At 44.9% G+C, this 26413-nt stretch overlaps 1 protein-coding gene and 1 long non-coding RNA gene across 8 annotated transcripts in view; one reads left to right on the forward strand and one right to left on the reverse strand.

Annotated features, from left to right (window-relative positions):
* The first annotated feature begins 4027 nt into the window (after positions 1-4027).
* On the forward strand, positions 4028-7651 carry LOC128335185 (uncharacterized). Its single transcript, XR_008311535.1, has 2 exons — positions 4028-4170; positions 5843-7651. It is a non-coding gene; the product is annotated as an uncharacterized LOC128335185 (long non-coding RNA).
* Positions 7652-18106: 10455 nt separating this feature from the next.
* Positions 18107-26413, reverse strand: part of HIBCH (3-hydroxyisobutyryl-CoA hydrolase) — a 73322-nt gene continuing 65015 nt past the window's right edge. For 6 of the 7 annotated variants that reach the window (XM_053273304.1, XM_053273338.1, XM_053273324.1 and 3 more), the window contains 2 exons: positions 24863-24896; positions 18107-18852 (listed from right to left, as the gene is read on the reverse strand). In XM_053273304.1, the coding sequence (XP_053129279.1) occupies positions 18734-18852; positions 24863-24896 (153 nt within the window). In that variant the 3' untranslated portion in view covers positions 18107-18733. Of the gene's footprint in view, positions 18853-21209; positions 21306-24862; positions 24897-26413 lie in introns of all 7 variants that reach the window. The other variant, XR_008311570.1, reaches the window with a different exon arrangement.

A 26413-nucleotide genomic window follows, 5' to 3' on the forward strand; every position in this document is an offset into this window, starting at 1 on the left:
TTTCAGGCTGCAATCCTAGGCATGCTTACATGGGAGTAAGCCTCACTGGGTACACCATCGAACACATTTCTGAGAAAACATGCATAGGATTGTGCGATAAGGCAATTTCCAGCTCCTGTGTTGCTGCAGGATACCTGGGGGCCAGTACATTAGTCCCTGCAGGCTGAATCCAGCCGCCGGGCCTTATGTTGTGCAGACCTGATGTACCTAATATAATACTGGATGACATACTGAACAAAACATAGGTGATAGGAGCCCTGCCTGTGCTGCTGTGCACATGTGAACAGTGTTGGTAGAGTTGCACCATGCGGGCAGCTCTGCTGCAGCATAAAGTTGTGAAAACACAGTTGTGTAATAGGGAATCTGTTGGAAATAATGGGTATCCATTAGTGCAATTTTACATCACAGCAGACCTGCCCTGCAGCACAACTCTTCCAGTGTGTTTACACATGCACAACAGAACAGGCAGGGCTCCTACCACCTGTTGCTTTGCACAGTATTTTACTCAACATTTTATCAAAACTTCATAGGCTTTACATAATTCTGCTTCACACATCCATATCAGTGTTGTATAGACCAAGGATTCTCAACGTTTGGTGCCCAGGTGTTATTGGACTTCAGCTCCCATAATCCCCAGTCCCAGTGGCCTTTGGTTGGGGATTATGGGAGTTGAAGTCCAATGTCATCTGAGGACTGAACGTTGAGAATCCCTAGTATAGGCTATTTTAGATTCAAATTCTGTTTCTAAAATGTAGTGAACTGTTTCTGTGAGACTTAGTACTCAAGAAAAACATTAGCCAGTCCTTTGATATTTGTCCCACAAAAACCAGCATGGATGCCCAAGTAAACCATTCAACTAATTCAAAACTAAATGGAGGAGGCAAAGGAAGCGATGAGTACAATTGGTAGATAGGAGCGTGCCCAAAGCACGGTTCGAGCACTTTGAGGGAAATTAAAAAGGGAACATGCATGGATGCCATGTGCGTGCTGATGGCATACGGGGCTTTTGGGGACACATTCCCAGCAGGAAGCTGGGAGGGGCAGCGGAGAGCACGTAAAGTTCCATTTTAAATTTCCCTCAAACTGTACTTTGAACCAATAGGGCACATCCCTATTGGTAGAGCAAAGGTTCTGAAGCTTTTTACTGAGTTTTTATTTCTAAAGAATGTGCCTGGATGTAGGATCTGCCTGTTGATTTATCATATAATCTGAAATTCATTCTCCCCCCACCCTTCAATTTTTCCCCTATCAAAGCTACAGTTTCCATTATTCTTTGCCAGTAGCCTAGTGAGCTCTTCTATCCTCCACCCACCAGTGGTGCCCCAAGGTACCATTGCTGCAACAGATGATCAGCCATGAGTTTGAGTTAATATTTTTGGCATTACTTTATCCAGTAGGCTTTATTTTCAGAAACATTTAGTCTGTAATCAGCAGAATGGGCAGTATTGGGTCATTTAATTTAATTTATTTTTTAAATTTAACACACTTTTATACTACCAAACCCAGGTCTCAAAGCAGTTGATATACTAAGTATTATAACTTAGTACAGTGGTCCCTCTACTTACGAAATTAATCCGTTCCGAATGCACATTCGTAAGTCGAAAAGCGGTTTCCCATAGGAATGCATTGGGAACGGATTAATGCGTTCCGGAGCCTAGAAAAAAGACCCAGACCCCCAGTAAGGCTTGCAAACTGCACAGGAACATTTCTTTTCAAGAATAAACAGGCAGTAAACAGGCAGGCAAGTCAAGGAAACCGCATGTAAAATTTGTAAGTCGAGGAAACCCCATCTAAAAATTTGTAAGTCGAAAAAAACGCATCTAAAACCGGATCTAAAACTGCCATTTGTAACTCGAAAAATACTTATGTCGAGTAGTTTGTAAGTCGAGGGACCACTGTATGTGCAAAGTGCTCTGTACAAGAAGAAATTAATCCTAACTAGTGGCTATGAAAACTGTTGTCTGCTTCAGAATGAGGTTGTTCACATGACCAGGCAGGTGGCGGGGGGAGGCTAGCTTAACTCACCTCCCCACCCCCACCGCAGTCGACTGCTCCAGTGTTGTTGGGAGCGTGGAACGTGCTCCCAGATTATCTGCGCTGCATGCCTGCAACGCGGAGCTCTGGAAGCTGAGATGACGTGTCTCAACCTCTGCATCGCACAATAAATTGGGGGATTCCCCCAGGAGATGGGTAGGGATGTGCACGGACCGCGGAGGTGCGGTCCAACACCAGGGGCTGTCGCTTTAAGGGCGGGGGGGTTGTACTTACCCCTCCCTGCCGCTTTCCCCCCTCCAGCGCTCAATTTTTCAGTGAAATTTTTCGGGCGGCAGCAGTCCTCCCTGCCGCCCCTGCCCCCTTGTTGGCTGCGAAAAGCGGAATTAACTTCCACACACACGCAGCGCCCGCATGCACAGAAGTTACAGTACAACCCCCCCCTGCCCTTAAAGCGACTCTCTACCCCCGGCGTCGAACCGCCGGACCGGGCCACTTGCAAACTTTGGCCTCTAACATGGCCTGCAGACTGGTTCGTGCACATCCCTAGAGATGGGCACTCTAGGCACTCATCTCTGTGTCTGCTGGGGTTAAACATAGCCTGAGTGAGCACATGATCCCAGAGCCTGGGTTAAGGGTTCACTCAGGCCCTTAGCCCTGGCTAAGAGTTAGGCCCAATCTCAGCAGTTCTCGTGCACAGCCTAACTGAGGCTGGGCTTCGCTAGCCTGGGTTAGTCTATGCATGAGAACAGCCTCAAAAAGTAACGAGGCAAGAGAGACTTTTTTAGGTTAAAGATGTGACCAGGAATACAAGCACTAATAGCTGTTAACTTGCTGCTAATTTAGGTTAATGATCAGAAGATGTATTGGAGATATAAAAATCCATAATACTATTCCATAGAGCAATTGTAGTAGTTTCTGTGTATCCAGGAGAAACTTGTTTAATCTGTTTTTAAATCTAGAATAAGATTAGCTTAATGCCGGTGGTCAAGAAGGGTTACTACTCCAACTGCTTGGATTCTTCTATGCCTTAGCTTAACATGTTTGGACATTCACAAAATAGGGTGTGTGAGCTGGTGATTATTCCTATTTCTGTGCCCTATGCAAATGATGGGGGCTTGTGTGTCCTTCCCCCAAGAGGACAAATAGGGAAACAAGAGGTTCAAATATGCCTCTTGTTTCCCTATTTGTTGAGCATCTAAAGCTGCTCCTGGTTAGCTGAAGAATTTATAAATGTTATTGCTAAGTGCAGTTCATAAAAAGTATGCTAAAAGTTGGAACTCAGAAGATCTAGGCCTGTTGAAAAACTCTGGTGAGTAAATGGGACATGTAAGTAACAATCACCTAGTTAACAGAATTATGTCATATGTGACAACTATGAAAATAAACTTCAGATGTTGAAGGCCTGTACAGAAAACAGATTACAATGGCTGGCATGAGGAACATTACTGAAAGTGCCATTGAAATTAAAAGGATAAGCTAGATATTGCCTAACTTGTCCGTTGGGGACTTTCATGTTGGCCAATATTTTTACTAAGTTTCTACTAGCAAATGCATTTCTTATACAACTGTTTTGGTATGTGCAGAACAGTTTGCTGATAAATTGCTAAAGACAAGTATCTCAGCTCTGCAATATAAAATGTTCTCTTCACAGATACTGGCAGAGACAGGCTACTCTTACCTCTGCCTGCAAGAAAGTGGCATTCTGAACCTCTCTAAAAGGACAATTTTTCACGGCAGAGTAAATCAAACTCTTACTGCGGTTGTACAATGGGATGTATTAAATCAAAAAGCCCCTTTCCACATACCATTTTAGATGATGGAAGCAGAGAAGTTGATGGATACAATAGTGGACATAACGTAGATAAATCTTCCCATACTCAGGCAAAATCTGGGATGCCTTCTTCAGCAAGTACTGTGGTCCTGGACTTTGCTCACCGCCTCTCTCTCGAGATCCTGGATCAAGCTGTGAAGCAATGGGCAATTACGGAAAGCAAATACAGTGATATCCCCTTCATAGAAAGTGATGAGCCCTGAATTACAAGCCATGAACTACTTGGCTCTTCTGTCAGACAGCTCGTGTTTTGGTGCTAGTGCAAATAAAGCAAAGTTCATACAACAGCGGCTGTGAGTTTAAAAAGACACCACTTGTACAGATGCAGCTAGCCTTGACTTAAGGTAATGTAATACCTTGCCTTTACTAGAAATGTTTCATAGAATCACAGTAGCATCAAATGGTTCTAGGATGAGCATGTAATTCAGTGCACTGATCAATCTTGTTCAGTCCTGACAGCAGCACTAAAGTTGCACAAGAACAAAACTTAGGTGCTCATGATTTTTTAAAAATCTGCTGCAAAACAGGTATAGTTGAAAAATGTTTTTATATAAACAAGGTTATAATTGTATTTGCTATGGTGGTTAAATGTTCTGCTGAGCATATGAATTACCAACTCATAGAAGCGAGGGTGGTGTCACAGAGTGCAATCTCTCCAAAGTTTGGTATTCTTAAGCCTCTTTTGTTTCAATATGAGAAAGGTAAGCGTGAGCTATACTTGCCCGTTCAAATAAATGGGAGATAAATGCTTAAATTTGGGCTTGGACTGTGGTAAAGATTCATACCACCACCAGAACTTCCTCTCTGAACATATCTGATGTAGTGAGGCCAGTTGCTTGCAACTTTGTTCAGTTAAGCACAGAAGTACTAACTTCAGACCAAAGACTTGTTGATGCATGGGAAATGACATAACTTCAGGGGGGAAACCTCTGAATGCTCAACAGTTGAGAGAACCAATTACAGTGAAATTACTCAACTGATATTGCAAGTTCTTGGGTGTTATTAAAAACCATTCCAATCTGTTTCCTTGTTTGTTAGTGACATGACAGCACAATAAAAATAACTGCTCTCGTCTTTTTCCTCAAAGAGCTTTTGTCTAGACTATAAATAATAGTCCGAAATCAAAGAGGAACAGCAGATGGTGCCATACTTAAAAGCACTATATATGAGAGAATAAGGAAAATGCAGCAGACCGAAGGCAGAATTAGAAAGATAAGATAGTCAAATGGCAAGCAGTCTAACTGAAAGTGCTTCTTGTGTCTTCAGTATGATTGTGACTGGAGAATAAGTTCAAATAGAAGACCTATAGGAAAATCATGACTACAGATGCAAGAACCGTGCTCATAGCTATTCTGTCAACCTGAGTAATTGGTGAAAAAGAATTCCCACAAGTTGTTCTTAGGCCAACTGTACACTTCACATGCAATACCACTTCTATACTCTGCAGTACATTCTCAGTACTGAAGTGGAAAAACTAGCAGGAATGATTTCCGAAGCAGGGTTGCCATTTTATTCTGCTGTGTCACATTGTCGCAGAAAACAGCCATGAGAAATGGAAGCCACCTCTCCCAACTCCTGCACAGTTCCCTTGAATTGGAGCGGAATCTCCTGCTAAATAGCAGAGGGCTGCTCTAGCTGCATTTGACAGGAGCAGTCCTTTCTTCATCAGTACTAAGAAGCAGGCACACTGCATCTGTCCACTCTGTCTCAAGAGCACTGGAGTAGCAGCGGGAAAGAAGCTGGACTTCTCTGGGGCTGAAACACCAGATTGATTGCTTAGTATTTCTAAATGCATACCATCTCTACACAATTTGCCACTCAAGTGATCCTAGCATAAATTAAATGACATGTTTTGAATGCTAGAATGGCTCTTGGTTAGGCTTTATCAAAGCTATAGTGCAGTCAGTGTTTTATAAACATCTATTTTGTACTATATGGAACAGAATTAACAAGACTTGCACATTTTTGACCTTTAAAAAAAAATCAGGAAAATGACTAAATTGTCATGCTTTACAGCGTCGTCTGCAGCAACTTGAAGTGTGATATTTCAGCAGCAAAAGGAAGGAGCTGTACCCTGAACTATAGCACATTATATTTTTACAGTATGTGTGATGTTTTCTTTCTACCCAAATGACTGTTGTGTTTCAATCACTTGCAGCTGTGTTTGAATAAAACAATTTCATACTTTTGTGTTTTTACCTGGAAAACAAATACACTTAAGAACATTAATGGTTTGGCCTGGCTTCTTTTTAAAGAAGGAACAGAATGAGGTAAGAACAGGCAAAGTGGTGTTGATAAATGTTTGTGGAAGCATGCAGGGAAGACATTGTCACCTTTGGAGACTTTCTTTTAACTTAAATTTGGGTACTGCGCCTAAAATACGATCAAATAGCTTAAAATGAGATCTGAAAACCAAGATGGTTGCAGTAGTGTGAGAGTGTCATTTTGCTTTTAGCAAAAAGTGTGTGCTTTTAAGCATCTCTATACTACTTGTATAGCATTTAGTACAACAGAGTGGATAAGTATTGAACAGTATACAAGTGTGAAGCTGTACCTGCTAGGTTCCATCCTGCTAACAACCAACAGAGTTGGTAGGATGTCGCTATTTTAAGGTCTAACTTAGCAGCCAACACCACTACTTCCCCTTAAAGCTCAATCATGGCCTTGGATAAAATGGGAACTGTCTATATGCTGCTTTCAGCTCCTTGAAGGAAGAATGACATACGGATTTGATAAGACATGTTGCGGGGGTCAACAACTGTTAAGTGTTTTGGCTGAGATGTCTGCTGGGAAGGCCCTTTAACCCTTCAGGATTCTCATAAATAGGAAGAGTATTTATTCAAATACCACCAAATTCAAAAAGGATTCAGGACAGCTAATAGACATTTTATATACATAAAATACATAATTGTCTTTGAAATATGAAAAAGTGCATCCTTTTATTTTTTCCAAGCTGGGAAATGGTGAGCAAATAATTTGCATTATCTACTGGATCCTTGCTCCAGTGTCCCAAGGAGGAGACAAGTGCCTACTCTTGCCAGCCAGGGGTGGCAAGAAGGTGTGGGGCAGGGAGCTTCACCCACCAGCTAAATTAGTTGCCAAGAGGGATGCAAGTGGCAAGACTAAATGATTGGCGACGGTGGCAGTGAGATTATTCAGTTGTTATAAAGAAGTGAGCTGACTTGGGGAAATTGAGAGAGGGGCTGTTCCAAGTGTAGGATATGCATAGTGTTCTATACCACAGTGTACAGAACATTCATAGAGGTGAAAAGCCTTAAACAAGAACCATGGCAGTTGATGTAGAAAGCAAGGCAGTTATGATAATGGTGACAAAATACTCACAAGGACAACCGTAAAATTTCTACACTCCAGTAGAGCTAAGCAAACCATTCACTACCACAGTCTTTCACATGTTATACACCGCAGAGAGGGATAACTCCCTAATCTTTCGAACAGAAATGTGTACAAAGTAAGGATTGATTTTGTGTGTTTTTAAATCCCAATTATCAAAAGTTAGGAGAAATTAACTTATAATTCTTAAATCTCTGACTGGAATATCGTGCTACAGGTGGTTGCTTTTGTGTATATCTGCATTGTCATTTCAGAATGCTTCTCATTAACTATTACTGAACTCATTTTTTTTTTAATTGACTTCCTTCTGATTTTCTACTTACCTTGCTTCTGAGACATCTAAATTCTGAAATTGTGACATTATCTATTGCCATGGAAACAAGTTGGAGAGTAACAGTGGTTTGACCTGTCTAACTATAAAAAGCATATCAGGTGTCAGTTGTGCAACATACAGAATAAAAATCCATGACCAGTTGTGCTAAGCAAATTTTCATTGACTGCTATAACTAAATCAATAGAATCTGGTTCCAGGGCATTGTTGCATCTGCAAGAAAGAAGATGATGTTTAAATTAGGCATGTGCACGAATCAATTTTTGTCATTTGAGTTCAAATCGAATCAGCCTGATTTGATTTTAGCTTGAATCTAATGCCCTTCAATTCGAATTTGAATCTACTCAGCCAAATTTTTAAGTGCTTAGGAGGCACCAAAGTGGATTGGGTGGCAGGGTCCTATGGGTGCCAACTGCCACCCAACCCCTAAAGGAATGGGGCAAAGGGGTTAATTTTTAGGAATTCTGTGTTGTGGATTCTTGGTTGTGAAATTACTTCTTCATAGGGATTCCCTGATAAGTCATTTCACAACTGAGAATCCACACATTAAAATTCCTAAAAATTCACCCTGGCTGTGATAGCAGAAGCTTGGAGAAAGCAAAATGGAAGATCACTGGGGACAAAATAGAGGCTCAAATCACCAAATCAATCCAAGCTCGAATCACAGGTGATTTGATTCAACTTCAAATCTAGTAAGCATCCTCAAGCATGATTCGATTCAAGGTCAAATCACTCGAATTGCCCAGATTCGAGTTGAATCAATTGGACCATGAATCAGTTTGCACATCTCTAGTTTAAGTTTCTGTCATTATGATAAGGCAGAGTAGGTGTAAAGAGAAGGGCTGTGTGTGGAGTGCAGGGAGGGTGTATGTGTGCATGCACAGACCTTTTGTTTGCATTGTAAATTCCTTCAGTCCCAGGTTCTTACTGGAAGTCAGGCCACCCACCATCAGAGATGGCAGGACAGTTCTCCCTTCAGGATAACATTCCTAAATGCAGTCCTTTATCTCCCCACCACCACTCATATGAGTGAATTGAAGCATGCACTCAGAATTACTACAAGGATAAGGGCTAATCCTGCCCACTGCTGATCTTAGGGTTTGGCATGGGGGCAAGATCCTGTGTCCCACACTACATAGCCTCTGCCTTATCCTATTGGTGGCTACTGAGAACTGTACCAGCCACAAGCTGCACTCGAGATCCACTTCTAGGTCTTCCTAAAATGTGAAAGAAACAAGCTCAAATATAAGTTAACTTTACAGTTGCTGTATGAGGTGAAGTGGGGTACTTCCAACAGTTTAAAATGACTGCTCTTCTGAAACAAGTTGTTGAATTCAGGTGGACTGGCATGATCACTTCTGTCGAACACTACTTACCAGATGGCTTTTGGGAACTAAGGCCCCCATGTCAATTGCTACATGGTAGGGATGGGTCCGGACCGGTCCGGAAGCCATTGTAAAGGCGTCCGGACCGGTTCGGACCTGGCCAGTCCGGGTGGAGGGGGTTCCTTTAAGGACGGGGAGGGTTTACTTACCCCTCCCGCCGCTTGCCCCCCTCCAGTGCGCGTATTTACTGTAATAATTGGGGCGGCAGGATACTTCCCTGCCGCCCCTTGTCCCTCTGCAATGCCGCCTTAAAACTCCAATGCAATGCTGCCTTAAAACTCCAATGCAATGCCGCCTTAAAACTCCAATGCAATGCCGCCTTAAAACTCCAATGCAATGCCGCCTTAAAACTCCAATGCAATGCCGCCTTAAAACTCACAGCACCGAGCTGGCCTCCACTCCGGCGCCTCTCCTCCCGGCGGCTCCCCCATCCTGAGCCGCCGCCCAGCAGCCACTGAGTGAGAGAACAGCTCCGCCAGGGAGGACACGCCGCGGCGCCCAGTCTACCCTCACTTCCGGCTTCCATGCGACTTCCCACAGAGTGGCTGCCTTCATTCTGCCACTCTGTGGGAAGTCGCATGGAAGCCGGAAGTGAGGGTGGACTGGGCGCCGCGGCATGTTGGCGTGTCCTCCCTGGCGGAGCTGTTCTCTCACTCAGTGGCTGCTTGGCGGCGGCTCAGGATGGGGGAGCCGCCGGGAGGAGAGGCGCCGGAGCAGAGGCCGGCTCGGTGCTGTGAGTTTTAAGGCGGCATTGCAGAGGGACAAAGGGTGGCAGGGAAGTATCCTGCCGCCCCAATTATTACAGTAAATACGCGTGCTGGAGGGGGGCAAGCGGCGGGAGGAGTAAGTAAACCCTCCCCACCCTTAAAGGAACCCACCCCACAGTGCTGGACCACAGCTCTGCAGTTCCATGCACACCCCTACTACATGGAAGCATAATACTGAAACTATCCTTAGAAGGCCACACAATCAAGTTCTATTACATACCTTTCATTTTCCTTTCCTTTCATTAAATCAATTTCTATACAAGCAGCCATGTAAAAAAGTATTTGGACAAGCTGTTAAGGCACTTAACTGCAGTCACAAACATGAATGAAGAGTCAGAAGAGTCAGCAGTACTGTTACGACTGAGATCAAAGGCAGAGAGCAAGAGAGCACAAGTGCATGCAAGCATTAACGCATGTTTGTGAGAGAGTTGCATGTGAGAAAGAGAAACACATACAATTCCCTCAAAATTAGGGCTGCAAGATATAGTTGCACAACTGGTTAGATTAAGCAACTGAGAACCCTATTGAGCAATTCAAATTTTTCCCAGGGTATAAAGAGGTCATTGCTTATGTTGGGTTATCAGCCTCTGCATGCTCCGAGACAGGGCCAATCAGATTTCAGGCAGGCTAGTCACTGTGGAATGTCACCTTAAGTGGCGCAGCGGGGAAATGCTTGACTAACAAGCAGAAGGTTGCCAGTTTGAATCCCCGCTGGTACTATATCGGGCAGCAACAATATAGGAAAATGCTAAAAAGCATCATCTCATACTGCGCAGGCAGAGGCAATGGTAAACCCCTCTTGTATTCTACTAAAAAAACCCACAGGGTTCTGTGGGTGTCAGGAGTTGAAATCGACTTGACGGCACACTCCTTTAGTCACTGTGGATCAGGGCCGGACTGGGGGCACTGAGAGGGCGGTGGAATGTATGTGGGGAGGGCGCCAGGTTTTGAGCAGACTGGGTAATTAAGGGTGGGAGTTGGGGTGCAGGGGTGGCCTGTGGGTGGGGCGCACTGGGAATATGCCCTGTGGGCTAGTCCAAGTCTGCTGTGGATAGCTCAGTCAGAGTCCTGTTCCAGTCCTGTCTTGCTCTGTTTGGAAAAGAGCTCCTGCTTATCTACATTTAAAAGCTTTTCAGGTTAGTCTTTTCCCTTCCTGCTCTCTTTTTCTCCTGTGTGCCAGGGAGTCATTTAATTTTCTAAAGACTCAAAATTGTTTTTTCTTCTGTTTTTAAAATTTGGAACTTTGGCTATTAACCTTGGTTTTCTGTTAGCTTTTTGTTGGGCTTTCTCGTTCCTCCTGCTATGGATGCTTCACAAATGGGAGACATGCTGGTGGGTTCTGTTTCTGATGGAAACTTGCCAAGGCTAGGGGCAGAGATCCCTCCAAGAAGCCCCACTTTGCTCTATAAAGACCACGCTCGGCTTCCCCTCAGCATGAGCAAGCAGTCTCTGTTCAGCCCAAGCGGGCAGGCTCTTCTGCTCCAGTGGTTTATCCCACGGTTACTTTAAAGCCACATTAAAAAGTGGCAAAGAAGACTAAGCATATTAAGGAGGCTGATCCTCCAAAGAAAAAAAGAATTAAGCTTTCCCCCTTGGGGGTGCAGCTAAGCAAGCGTATACTCATTTAGGCAGTTTGTGAACAACATACGTCTCACCACTTCCCACCTTAATCGCCCACCATTTTACTGGTCCCTCTGTAGCCAGTCACGATTTGAGGTGCAGCTGAGGCAGCAGCGCCTTGTACCCCAGTCCCACTTGGAGGGGGATCTGAGCCTCACTCACAGTCACAAGATCAGGGGTCTAGCTTGCTAGCCCCTGATACGGTCATACAGGCAGTCTCTAGTTTGTGTTGCCTGAATTGCAAAGCCAATCCTGCCAGCTTCCACAATGCCCACTCCTCCAGGAGTCCCGATCCTGCCTGTACTCATGGTGCCCACTCAAGAGCCACCACGGGTCCCAGTGGCACCAGTTGATCCTTCGCAGGCGCCTGCCATTCCAGCGGATGTTTCCAAATGGCTGCAGGATTTCATCATCAGGCAGTGTATGGTGGTTGTTTCTCCCGTGATGTTCCCTGCTCCATCGGTCCCTGCCCCATTGCCTCCTGCCTTGCTGGGTCCTTCTGCTCCTCCATCCATGCCTGCCTTGCCCTCTGCTCCTGACCTTTCTCCCCTGCCTCCTAAACATTGTCCTCGCTTCTCCTTTTCATCCTCCCCTGAAACTAGTCCATCCAGAAAAGCTATCCCTATAGGTGAGAGGAGAAGGTAGAACCAGAAGAAGGTTGGCCCATAAGAGGAGGGCAGCATCTCCCTCGTCCCCATCCTCCTCCTCGGATACTAGGGTTCCTAAGCGGCTGGCAACAGTTCCTAAGCTGCAGCCTCCACCAGTAACAGATTCCTGGTCCAATGACACCTGCGGCTCTGCCACACCCAGTGCCTCCAACAGGCACAGCTCCAATAGGCACAGCTTCACACCCTGTGATTCTTCAGATTATTATCCTCCCAATTTGGCAAAGAAGGTGGCGAATTTTCAGATGAACAAGCTATCCTTGAGCATAATTCCTCATTTTTTTTTACCACTGCTGATTTTGAAATTCTTTTATCAAAGGCTAAAAAGGCCAACAAGGACTTAACTAAGATGGCTAGTTCCCAATCAACCTCTGGGTTGGAACAGGAGGTTTTTTCCATCCACAGCAGCTACTGTGCCCTTCCCTTTTCAAGGATGTTATGTTGGCTGAATGGGGTGCCCCGCTTTCCTCTAAGCCGGCTTTGTCTTTTCCAAAGAAGTTGTGTAATTTAACTGCTAATGTCATGTTTCTTTTAGCAATTCTGGCCCAGCTCATATTGGGGGCATTAATGAACCAAGAAGGGACCAAACAGCTCAAGTCTCCTGAGGACAAGAAGACTGACCACCTTCTCAGAAAGGTCCACGATGCTTCCACCACCATGATCAGAGCAGTGGTGACAAAGTCTTTGCAAGAGCCTCCATTCTCTGGGCCAAAGAGCTGGTGCAGTATATCCCTCCAGAAAACACTAAACTGCGCCAGGGTATCAACCAGTTAGCCAAAGCAGCCGCTCTGATGACAGGTTCAAATTTAGATTGCTTACAACATGCTTCCCCAAGCTATGGCCTCCAGAGTTGCGGTGCGCAGGTGACTTTGGTTGAAGAATTGGCATGTAGACTCTAAATCTAAAATTACTCTGGCTGCTACACCCTTCCTGGGGGCTAAGGGTTTTTTTAGTGAATCTGTAGAACCTTATTGGTTGAGACTAAGGAAAAGAAAAAGGCTATGCCTTCGAAGTGTAAGGATTTTCATAGACTGTTCAGAGGTTCTTCCTATTCGTCTCCTTTCCTCCATACATGGCCTTCAACAAAACTGCGGGCAACCAATTTTGAGACGACCAGTACAGAGACAACCACTCTGCTGAATTCAGGCCAAACTGGTGACAAACTTGGAACACAAAAGGCAGAGGTGCCTCTTGGAAACAGCAAGGCCAACATTTACCCCATTCCACGACACAGCCAGATTGTAAGCAGTGACTCAGTTCTGGAGCAGGGCAGGCTTCTCCATTTTTCAGAAGCCTGGCTCAGCAGCACCACAGACACTGGGTACTAGAGGTGTTGTGAGACAGGTATTCAATGGACTTTATATCCCCTCCCTCCTATTTTTATTTGCCCACTCCCAAATCTAGGGATCAAATGAAGAGGACACTTATGAATCAGGCCATTCAGCATCTGTTACAAATTTAGGCAATATGTTATGTCAAGGTGTCTATTCCTTGCTATTTTTGGTACCCAAGAAAGACAGTTTGTGGAGGGCAGTTTTAGATTAAACCATGTCAATTGCTTCATGCGGAAAAGAACATTTTGGATTGAATCGTTGAGATCAATAAAGCAGGCAGTTTAGGCCAAGGACTTTCTAGCTGCTATCGAGCTGTCAAAAGCTTACCTCCATGTTGCCATTCATCCTTCGTTTTGCAGGTTCCTGAGATTTGCCTACAACCATCGCCACTACCAGTACAGGGCCTTGCCCTTGGTCTTTTTCCAACCCCCCGCATTTTTACCAAGCTGATTGTGGCCTTAATTGCTCATGTCCAGCTCCAGGGCATTCATGCCCATCTGTATAAGGACAATCTCCTGATTCGTTCATCATCGATGTCCCAAGTCCTCAAAAATGTCCAGGAAACCGTCCACCTCATTCAGGAACATGGTTTCATGATCAGCTTTCAACCTTCAACCTTCACAATGCCTTCAACACCTGGGTGTGCTTTTCAACATGCTGAATGCTACCATGTCTCTCCCATTGGAGTGCAGACAGATGCTCTCTCACTTGATGTCACTCTTCTCTCCAGACACAGAGTGGACCTCATGCTTCTGGACCAGATCCTGGGGTCAATGATAGCCTACACTGAGTGCACCCATTAGGCATGATGGCACTCCAGGATCCTGCAATGGCATACCTTCCAGGAAGCTATTATGGAACAGATCCCTCTCCCTCGCAAAGTCCAGGATTCCTTTGGTGGCTCTCTCCAGCCATGGAGGAGGACCTTCCTTTTGAAATCCCCAAACAGGATAGTAGTCACCACCAATGCAAGCCTCTCTGGGTAGGGAGTTCATTGTCAGGATCAATAAACACAGAGCAGATGGGAATAAGCCAAACTCAGACACAACATCAGCTGGTTAGAACTGAGAACTCTGCATCTAGCCCTCCTGCACTTTCACGTTCTGCTACAGAACTTCCATGTCTTAGTCCACACCAACAATGGGAGAAAAATGTCACACATCAACAATCAGGGTGACACAAGGTCCCGCACACTCATGAAGGAATCCAATCTTCTCTTTTCCTGGGTGGAATGCCACCTCCAGTCCATTCTAGCAGAGCAATCTCAGCAAACCTGCAGGCCGATTGGCTCAGCCGACAGATGATAGACCCCGTGGAGTGGATAGACCATGTGGATCCAGAGATATTTATAGAGATGATGGCCACTGTTGGGAGTCCAATTCTGGACTTGTTTGTGTCTTCCTGCAATGCTCCACTTCCCCACTTTTATACCAGGTTTCAATGTCACCAGGCAGAACAGACCGGCGCCCTCATCTCACCTTGGCCACCTGGTCTGCTATACACTTTTCCACTGATTGCAATAATTCACATGCTCACCAGGAAGCTTCTGTTGGAGCGGGCAGAGCTAGTTCTAGTGGTGCCATATTGGCCTCGTTTACCATTTTCAGACCTGCTGAAGCTATCTGTCCAACCTCCATGGCAACTACCTCCTCACAAAGACCTCTTCGCATCCGGACCCAGTGTGGATACATCTTTATGCTTGAAGATTGAGTGCAAGCACTTAGCTGGCGGGGTATTCGGCTCAGGTCTAGAATACCATCCTTGCATCTTGTCGTGCCTCAACTACCCAGATCTATCAAACATCCTGGGCAGCTTTCTCATGCTGGGGGGGCGGGGCAGACACAACTTCCACGGCTGGAATACCAGAGGTTTTGTCATTCCTCCAGTCCGGTTTGGATATGGGACTTTGTCCTAGTACCTCAAAACATGGGACTTCCACACTGGCCTCTGTTTTGGACATTTCTGTTCTACCAGCCTTCATCCTCATATTCAATGTTTCTTAAGAGGAGGTTCCAACATGATTCCTCCTCCAATTCATAGCTTCCCCTCCTGGGACCTAAATAAGGTTTTACCTTCTTTCTGTCCATCTCAGATTCATCCAAAGAAGGCAGTGCAGCACACTTTGGATGTTCACAGGGTGATCTGCATTTATATCACACGTACTAAGCCCTTTCGCCAGTCTGACGCCTTAGGAACATAGAAAGCTGCCATATACTGAGTCAGACCACTGGTCCATCTAGCTCAGTATTGACAGAGGCTTCTCTAAGGCTGCAAGCAGGAGTCTCTACTCAGCCCTATCTTGGAGATGCCAGGGAGGGAACTTGGAACCTAGATGCTCTTCCCAGAGTGGCCCCATCCCTTAAGGGGAATATCTTACAGTGCTCACACATGTAGTCTCTCATTCATATGCAACTAAGGGGACAATTCATGCTTGCTATCACAAGACCAGCTCGCCTCCCCTTGTTTATGTCTTTCCAGCCCTCGTCCTTAGAGTCCTCCAAGACTACCTTGGCCAAGTGGATCAGAGCTACCATTGCATTGGCCTACAATTCTCTGCACCTTCCTATCCCTTCGGGGATCATGACACACTCCACGCAAAGTGCATCCACCACTTCAGCAGCCTTCTCAGCCAAAGCTTCTGTTTCAGAGATCTGTAAGGCATCTGTCACTCTGTTCATTCATTCCCCATTCATCCATTTACTCCATGCATGGGTTGGGTATCGGGGGCACTGTCTTAAAGTGGTTCCGTTCTTACTTTAGTGGGCGTGTCCAGTCGGTATGCATTGAGGACAGGTGCTCTGACCCATGGCCACTCCTTTATGGAGTTCCCCGGGGTTCAGTTCTTGCCCCTGTCCTTTTTAACATCTATTTGAAGCTGCTGGGTCAGGTCATTTCCCAGTTTGGGGTGAGATTCCATCAATACGCTGAAGGTACTCAGCTGTATATCGCCATCCCAGACCATTCTGGGGATGCTGTTTCTGTGCTTACTCGATGCCTGGAAGCTGTTAAGGTCTAGATGAACCAAAACAAGCTGATTGAATTCCACTAAGACTGAATTACTTTTATGCTGCCCTCGTACCGGGCAACAGCTGGATGTGAACCTTGTTTTAGATGGGGGTGGCACTGCCCCCCTAAGGAGCTTGTTTGGGATTTGGGGGTCTTTTTGGACTCATGCCTCCTGCTTGAACAGCAGGTGGAGGCTGCGGCCAGAAGTGCTTTTGCCCAGCTTCATCTGGTTCTCCAATTACACCCTTACCTTGACCAGCAGGCATTAATGACAGTGATCCATGCCCTTGATATATCCCGCTTAGATTATTGTAACACTCTCTATCTAGGGTTACCTTTGAGGATGATCGGGAAGCTACAACAGGTCCAGAATGCAGCGGCTCGCCTACTCATGGGTGCCAGAAAATATGACAGGATAATACCTCTCCTGCAGTCATTACACTGGTTGCCTATTTGCTTCAGAGTTCAATTTAAGGTCCTGGCTTTGACCTTCAAAGCCTTCCAGGCTTGGCGCCTGTCTACCTACAGACCCACCTCTCCCATCCAGTTACATCTCGTCCGGTTAGATAATCTCAGATGGCCCTTTTGTCGTTCCCTTATTTCTGAGAGCTTCGGGGCTCTCAGACCCATGAAAGGGCCTTTTCGTTTGCTGCCCCACTTTTTTGGAACTCTCTTCCCCTCCAGATTCATTTAGCCTCTCTCTTACTGATCTTCAAATCTCTGTTGAAGACTTTTCTTTTTTGCCAGGCTTTTGCCCTGTAGTTTACCTATTTGTTTTTTGGGTTTTTTTAAATTCACTTTCATTTTTAATTTAGAATGTAATTTTTAATGTTGCCTTGTTTGCATTTTTTTGTGCACCGCCCGGAGTCTTCGGAGTAAGTGGTATATTAAGTGTTTCTGATAAATAAATGAATTCATTAAAATTATAAAATCCCTTTTTCTCATATGGCCCAGGTGGCTCTAGGCCGTACCATTCTCCAGCAAGTGGTCTCGGCCATCTGCTTTCCTCCTGGTCATATCACAGCTAGGGTAAATCCCAGCATAACTTCCCTATACCCTGGAAAAAGAAAAATCAGTCTTACTATGAAGGATTCTTTTTTAAGTATAGGGAGATCATCCGAAGCATTGGATGCCCATGCCCATGGATGGCATGGAGATTGCGAGTTTGGGGAGGCAGACTTGACTCCCAAGTTACTCTAGTTTGCTCTATAACTTTCCGTTTGGCATTTTCTTCTATTGCTGGTTGTTCTGACTAATTTGCTCTCTAAGCCTTGCTTTTCATGACATTCCCAGAACTGGGAATTTGACTGACAGCTATCCACAGTGACTTAGCCTGCCTGAAATCTGATTGGCCTTGTCTCGGAGCATGCAGAGGCTGATAACCCAGCATAAGAGGATGACCACCCTATACCTGAAAAAGAACCCCTCATGATAAGACCAATGTTTCTTTCTCTAAGTAAATCAGCAGCAAATTTGAGAAAGTTTAATTTTTCATATAACTACTTATAAAAACCACAGGCAGCCTATATGCGGCATTGCCTCTCACACATAGAAGGGAATGCCTCTTCTAAGATGGTGCCTACTACAATACATGTGCATCATCTAGAAACAGTACATTATAGTGAAACCTCTCATGCTGTGGCAGAACACAGCTCTTCTGCTATGACTTCAAACTGCAGTCATAGTGGCAAAATACTATTTTCACTGGAAATAACGGAGGTAGCACTGCACAATTTTTAAGTTGCAGCCAAACAGCCCTGTTCTGCAACAGTGTGGTCAGTGCTGAACTGCCTATGTTCCACAGCACTGTATGCGAGCCAGTAACATTTTTTCTTTGACTATATTTTTATTATGCAAAGTTATATAGTTCAATCATACAATTAATTAATATTGTAATTGAGTGATGGCCTTATAAAATATACTATCACACATTTTCACAGGCCTCATATTTACCATCCACTTGCCTGCAAGCCAGCTCCTGATATTTACAACCCACTTGCCTGCAAGCCAGCTCCTGATTAATCAGAATGAAGAAGTCAACAGTTGTTTCTATCAGTTAAATCACTCCTTTACACCACTGCCCAAAAGCACTTCATCCATCCAGTGTGGTTAAGTTTTCTTTGCAGACAGCATTTACTTTAGTTGATCCATGAGTACCTGGATCTTTATATTAAAACAATATTTTTATTTTATATGGAGAAGTATAATTGCTGAAATAAACAGATGATAACTCAATTCCCATCCTTGAGCTCTAATAACCCCTGGATGGCACTGCTCCAGCAATTCCCTACTAAGCCAATATTTGTCTCCAAAAATGTAAATCCTGGTTACATAATAGTGATAAGCATTTCAACTCAATGAAGGTTCTTCTCTTGTTTACTGAATTCATGAGCATTCATTCATAAACAAAACAAATAAAGACAGAGTTAGGCTGGCGATAGTCCAAATCTAATGTAACTTGAGGTCACTGCTTCCAAGAGACTTAAAGCATGAGTCCAAAAACTCATCTGTTACTTCTTCTAGGGTAGCTGGCTTCCACTTTGGAGACTGGTCTTTGTCAATAAGCACTGCCAAAGAAAACAAGTAATAATTAATGTTTCAGCCAAGAGTCCTTCTCTAACATTTGCCCCAAGACCAGCAGATTATAGCATCCTTTCACGGAGTGTGTACTGTATTAGAGATGTGCCCGAACTGTGATTCGAGCACTTCGAGGGAAATTAAAAGGGGAACTTTAAGGAAATGGAGAGCAGGTGCTTACCTGCTCTCTGCCACTCTTTCCAGGTTTCTGCTGGGGCAGTGCATATTCCCAAAAGTCCTGCACGCCAATGGTGCCCGTATGCACCATTTTCATGGTCTGCATGGTGTTGCTGACCACGCAAATGGCGCCCGAGCATGCATGGACGCCATGTGCATGTTGATGGTGCATGGGGCTTTTTAGGACATGGGCTGCCCCAGCAGGAAGCTGGAAGGGGCAGTGTTTTCTTAAAATTCCCTTTTTAAATTTCCTTCAAAGTGCTTGAACCATGCTTCAGGCACATCTCTAGTGTATTTCAAGAGTAATCAATCGTAGTACATCCGTACTTTACACATAATCTGTGCATACTCTGCAGAAGACAGAGTAATTCACTGAAGAGCTTGAACAGAGAAATAAATATTTAATACCCATCTTGTGAAATGGAATGGCTGAGAATGCAGTGTTAAAGCCCTTATTTGAATCATCTGCACTGTAACGCAAAGGAAGCTACACACTTTCCTAATTTGCTTAAATTCGACCTTCAAGACTGTCAGATCTGCCCCATCATAAAGGTCCGCCTTTTTGATCCTAACATTCACAAATTCTGCTCGTGTAAAATATTTGCTTTTAAAAGACTTACTACACTTTGTGGGTATAAGGGGTGTGCACAGAACTGATTCCGTGCACACCTGGGAGGCGTGAGGGGGTCTCTTTAAAGTGCCGGGAGGGTGTTCCGAATGTGCTCGGAGATCTGTGTACAGACTGCCAAACAGGTTTGTGCACATTCCTAGTGGGCATTTAATTTTCTCTCTTTGTTCCATTCTGCAAAAGAGTTCCAAAGGCTCTGGAATACTTGCCGACTAACGTTCAGGAAAGAGTAATCAAACCAGACTACAGAGAGGCCTTTGTTATAATATTTAGCAAGGCAAAGTAGGGAGAGGTTTCCCTAAAATGTCTTTGACGAAGGCTTTTTAACATTCTTAAAAGCAACTGCAGCAGGAAGAAGAATCTGCTAGTCAATGCAATGCAGGACGGCCAACCTTCCTTTGAAGTGCACAGCACAGTCAGTCCTCAGGCTGCTACATCCCTCCACCTTCACAGCTCTGTGCCGGAGTGCGAAGGGCCTCACCCACACTTGGCCTTTGCACTTCAGATAATCTCAGGCGATGTCATAAACACAGCTAGGACCAATCAATGAATAGTCCCACTATTAGGAGTGGGGCGGGGAGACTTACTACCCAGATAATTCTAAAGCATGAATGTGATGGGCAGAATTGGGCTAGAAGTTGTATTGTTCCAGTGCTAATGCCCTGCTAACACTGCAAAGCAGCACCTCTTCAAGTGATGACTTGGTTCTATTCAGCAGGGGGAGAGCGTCCACTCTTCTTCAGCCCAGCTCTCTAGCGGCTGCTGTCCCTTCGTGTTTCTTTTTAGACTGTGAGCCCCTTTGGGACAGGGAACTACCTTTTATTTTCTTTCGCTGTGTAACTGTTTTGAGATCTGTTTTGTTGAAAAGCAGTATATATTCTAAAATAATAAAATTGTTGTAACTGACATGTTAAACCCCAGTTATGCAGTACTTCAACTTTCAGAGCAAAAATAATCAAGCTATTTAAATAGGAAATGGATTATCTACAGCTCCTGCACTCTCTGGATGTTTACTTTGCAGTCAGCACTTCACATGGCTATGTAGAAGAGCATGAGGAGTAATCTGGTTCTGCCCTCTCTGGCACCGAGATGGTTTTAATAACTTTGCACATTACCAGTGAGAAAGCCATAGGTATTCCCTTCTGCTCTATTCAGAGTAAAATTTATTCGGGAAACTGCTAATTCCTTGAAGAATTCACTTATCTCTTCCTATGCATTTACATCATTGTTTCTCAAAAGTCACTTAATAATGAACAGGTACATATTGTCATATTGGATACTGCAACAAGCTACCAGGTACTGCAACTGTATTAGAAATGTCTTCATTATTATTGAACAATGTAATGCTTGCAAATACACTTCTGCTTCCATTCACACTTATTAAGCCAATTAATCAACTTTTGTCAATATAACAAGAACAGCGTTCACAACTGAGTACTTCCTTACCTGAATCTCAACTTAGTACATTTTCACAAGTTATCAAAAAGGTTCTCTACTCTTTGTAGTTGCCAACAGGCAACTTTTAAAGGGTGGCTCTCTTACATTTAGTAGCGGGAAAACAAGTCTCCATATTCAGTCTCATTTGGGATCCCTCCAGTGGCAGAGTCTCCCTTGTGTTTCTTTTTCAGATTTGAGTCCCTTTGAGACAGAGAATCATCTCATTCCTTTGACTACATAAACTGATTTGAGAACATCTTTTCTTGAAAAGCAGTGTTCAAATATTGTTAATAACATCTGTCCATCATCAATGCCAGCCCCACTGCAAAGACCAGAATGTACAGGAAACATCTGGCTGGCTGCTGTGGGAAACAATGCTGGACTAGATGGATCTTATCCAGCAGGGCTTGTCTTGTTTCACAGCCGCAGCTACTGTGGGAGAGCTGTCTTTCACTTACTGCAAGGGATGCAGCTCTGTGCGGATGATGGCAGATAGTGGAGACACCATGTCGTTCACGAAGAGCTATGTCTGCTCACAGGTTAATCAAAAAGTGCAACAGGCATTAAATGGGAATATGAATCCATATTCTAAGCCAGGGCCCTCCACTGAATTTAAAAGAACTAATGTGCAGGTTCCAAAAAATAAGGTACAGATAGAATGCCTTTCTTCAGAATGCCTTTCTGAATGCCTTTCTTGTCTGTAGTAATGTCAGACAGAAGGTGCTAGTCTAACTTTCTCTCTGCCCTGTTTCATGTAAACACCGTATCTAAAGACAGAAGTGATACAGTCCTGAGAGGGTTGTACTAGGTGTTCAGGTGTGGGGTTTTTTGAACATGCAAATTAACTCTTACGTTCCAAGCATCTGATGTAGTACAGAAGGCCCTCGTGTTCCGTGGGGGTTCCGTTCTGGCCTATTGCTGCTAACACTGGTCCCAGTAGATACCTGATTGACAGTAGACCTTGTTCTGCCCAGAGAAGCAGTGCATAGGCCTCCCTGTGCAGGGACCCAGACTTTGTGCCTCCCTGTTTGATCACATATGCTTGTGCAGACATGTCAGTTCTGATGAGAACATGAGACCCCCAAACTGCTGACTCAAATTCCAGCCACACCGTCTCCCCGAGAAAGGAGAGCCCACCCATCACCTCTATCACTGGTCCACAACCTGCCCTGCAAAAGGGGCAGCCTGGATGCTGCACTCCCTCGGAATGTGCTGCTGGTCTCCCCAGCAAGATGGCTCAAGAAGGGCCAGAACAGGCCTGTGGGGCAGCGCTGCAGTCCCGGGTGGGCTCAAGGGCATGCAGCCCTGGTGCAGAAGAAACAGTGCAAAACGATTCGGCAGGCTGCACCTGGCTGAAAACGCACTGCAAGGTCAGTCCGTGGGTGGACTTGGTGGGACTTGTAGTCAGCTGCCAGCCCAAAAAGAATATTCCCTTGTTGCCATCTAGGGCCTTGGCCCTAACTATGACAGAATGGGGGGGGGGGGGGTAGGGAGAACAGAAGCCAGAAGAAGAACTGTGGGGCTCACAGAAGAGCTCTGCAAAAACCCTACTGACATGCTTGCTAGGCAGGGCCCGTCTGGGGGAGGGGGGATGCCCCCCCCCTTGAAAAGTCTTCAGCTGATCCTGCCTATTGCTCCGAGGCAGGGCCTACCCACAGATGTGATGTGCTCCAGGAGCCTCTGGAAAAATGGTATTATGAACATTGCTTGTGAAATATCCTAAAACGGCTGTCTTGGGGCCTGTGTATGTGACCCCCCCAGCCTCAGATTTGTTTACAAGGCCAAAGAATTAACGCATTTTTTCAGCTTTCTTCCCACCCGTTACTCAGAATAATTAACCTTGTAAAACACCTGTGTAAGCGGTTCTATCTCAGGTATATTTGCTGTTCTAATAACAATGCTAATATAAAATAATAAATATTATTAAAAGTTAGTAGCCCCTCAGACAGAGGTCATAGATCATTCAAAATTTGCAACTAGCCCAACGATACCTGTATGACCCAGGACTGCTCACTCAAAATTGCCCTGAGACTTCCTGTTCTATGTAAACAATATTAAGCCCACATTAGCAACTTGTGGAAGAACCCAAATATTGTAGAGTGTTGTGCTTTTGCAGCCAAATGAAATCATTTCCATCAAGTCCATGGTGAGCTTGGTATAGAACTCAAATCTCACTTGCCAACAGTGTTCCCTGTAACAGAAAACCCCAGATGTTCTTGAATACAACTTCCAGCAACCTCAGCCAAAGCTCACTGCAGCTAGGGATTCTGGGAGCTGTAGTCAACAACATCTGCAATTCCCTCTTACAGGGAACACTGCTTGCCACTAGAGCAGGGATTCTCAAGTGTGGGTCCCCAAATGTAATTGGACTTCAACTCCCATAATTCTCAATCAAAGGCCACTAGGGCTGGGCATTATGGGAGTTGAAGTCCAGTAACATCTGGGGACCCACACGTTGAGAAACCCTGCACTAGAGGCAAACCACCACCCTGCTTGCTTCCATTTCTCATTCTCATCGGCCCTGTGTTTGAAAAGTGGCATTGCAACAAGAGAGTTTTACTGTACTCCTCTCTCTCACATGAAAAAAGAGAGGTCCTGAATTGTAATAATATAATAGCATAATTCCTGTGTTCCCTTCAAGGCAGAAAGGCGGTATAGAAATCTAGTAAATTAATAAATTACTGATACAGAGCCCTAATCTAATCACTGTATTCCTTCCTATTTTTTCAGTTTGGAAATCAGCCTCAAAGGCCTCTTTGTAGCACTCTGTGACTGGCCTCTAATGCAGATAGGAGGTGGTGTAAAAGCAACCACCCACAGCTGGCACCACAGCTCTTGACTTTGAGGCACATTTTCCAAGAGTTCACAAATGCATTATAAGGAGCCAGTAATGAGAGACGGGCCTGTACTAAGTCACAGTCTGTAGAAATGTTCCTTAACAAACAGTGCAGCCTTATATCATGTTGATTCTTGTTGGTCTGGAGTTGACCTACATGCTTCAGGGATAAAAAGAAAGATTGTGCCGTCGAGTCGGCATCGACTCCTGGTGGCCACAGAGCCATGTGGTTTTCTTGGTAGACTACAGGAGGGGTTTACCATTGCCTTCCTCCTGTGCAGTATGAGATGGTGCCTTTGCCGCTGTCAGTGAAGTGAGCATTCGCCTCCAGTATCTTCCTATATCACTGCTGCCCAATATAAGTGACTACAAATATATATTTACTAGGCAGAGTCTGGGAAGACCACCAGCGGGGATTTGAACAGCCTCTTGCTCCCTAGGCAAGCTGCTTCTCCGCTGTGCCACCACAGATGCTTGCCAAACTTAGGATCCAATAGGAAATGAAACCTACTTCCTGACCTCGGCAAGAACTCCAGTGATTGTTGGCACCTTGTTTTGTGCTGTAGCCATTTATTTTTCTTATTGGAAGTCCATATATTTTGAAATGGACTCTTGTCTTCATTTTCCCCTGTTGATTATTAGCTATCACAATAGTACAGTGAATGTTCTTGTGCTATTCAGACGGATGAACTGACACAAGAACATTCACTGTGCTATTGTGATAGCTAGAAAACAAAGACAAAAGGATCTATTGGATCTTAAGTTTTGCAAACATTTTTGCACCTTGCCACAAAGGCTGGTTGCACTGCACACCAATATCAATTGATCTGTTCTGTTTTACTGGGGGGGAAATCAGAAGAAACAGCTTACTAGAGCAAAAGGACTAGTAACGAGAAAAACATTTATCTGACCCAAACTTTACCTGCTCGGACACCTTCGTAGAAATCGTGGCCTCTCTGGAAGATAAAAGAACCACATTATACTACAGCACTTCTCTAGCATTCATCAAGATAAGAGTCCTTTTTCCTCCTATATTTTGTTCCCAATACCAGCTCCAATTAAAACTAGGTCTGGTCTAGACACTGCACTTACCATGTGTATACCAGTCTGCTTTCTTATGGTATTTTATGTTTGTTTCAGGGCCTATCAGATGTAGCTGACATGTTGGATGTTCTACTTCCGACCTCAGAAACATCTTCCAAATTCCATGATACTTTAGTACAAGCGTCTTCCTATTGCGTTTGGAACATCTGCACTGTGTATGTGTGGGACGCAGCTTCTAATGAAGTCGTGGTGCTTGCCCAAATAATCTCTGTGTGCACCAGAGCATCTGAATGACTGCAGATGTTCTAGTATTCCTTTCTCTGTGGTTGCGCTCAACAGTACTGGTGTTGAAAAAGCCAGTGACTAGTGTCACTCTATGGGATCACCTGAACTTCATAAAACATCCTGGGTGGTCTGCTGGGTTTGTCTTTACATCTCTTTGTGGCTTCATTCGCTCCTCTTTTTCTAATGTGATATTTATGCAAGGAATGCACTTCTAAAAGTACTGCATTTATAACCCTGATCCATCTCTAATCATGTATAAAAGTGATACTAATGTGTAATTAGTTGTACTTGAATGCGGATGTGCTTGAATAAGAGCTCATGCATTCATCCACTGAAAGCAAAGCCCATGGATAGCCACTGCTGACTGCTGGTCCTAATGTGTAATTGATTGACACCTACTAGGGATGTGCAAACAGGTTTGACGGTTCAGGGTTGAACTGAACCATCCCCTGTTCGGTTTGACCCCCAACCGAATACCTCCAGACTGTTCAGGGGGTTCGTGGCTTTTTTAAAAAAAATTTACTTACCCTCTTCAGGATAGTTGTTGGAGGCGGAGGGGGTGGTGGTCTGCAGAGGTTCCTCCTCCCCCAGCCAGCCTCCCTTGCAGCCCAAACCGGCCCGTTTGGCCAGCTCTTCCCCCTCTGGTGCGGCAGCCATTTTGGAGACCACCGTGCCTGCGCAATTGGCTTCGTGTGGCTTGGGTCACGCAGAGGCCAATTGCAGGCGCAGCATCATCCAAAATGGCTGCCGCATCAGAGCAGGGAAGGCCCATACGGACCGAGGAGTCGGCCAAACGGGCCGGTCTGGGCTGCAAGGGAGGCCAGTGGGGGAGAGGGAACCTCTGCAGGACACCCCCCACCAACAACTACCCCAAAAGGGGGTAAGTAATTTTTTTTTCCACCAACACCCCCAGGGGTTGCCAGACCGAACTGGTCAGGTTCAAGTCCAGTCCAGACTTGAACCAAACCGGGCCAGCCGGTTCCATGCACACCCGTAATACCTACAGTTCCTATTCTGGTTTCCATGAATGGATCTGACTCAGGATATTAGAACTGCTTCCCTGTGCCAGTTCTTGAAGAAAATGATGTTGTTTTTAAACCATGAATAGTTGTGTAAACATCATGAGGACATGTTCAACACAATG

The sequence above is a fragment of the Hemicordylus capensis genome, chromosome 1 (assembly GCF_027244095.1).
Source record: "Hemicordylus capensis ecotype Gifberg chromosome 1, rHemCap1.1.pri, whole genome shotgun sequence".
In the NCBI taxonomy this organism is placed as follows: domain Eukaryota; kingdom Metazoa; phylum Chordata; class Lepidosauria; order Squamata; family Cordylidae; genus Hemicordylus; species Hemicordylus capensis.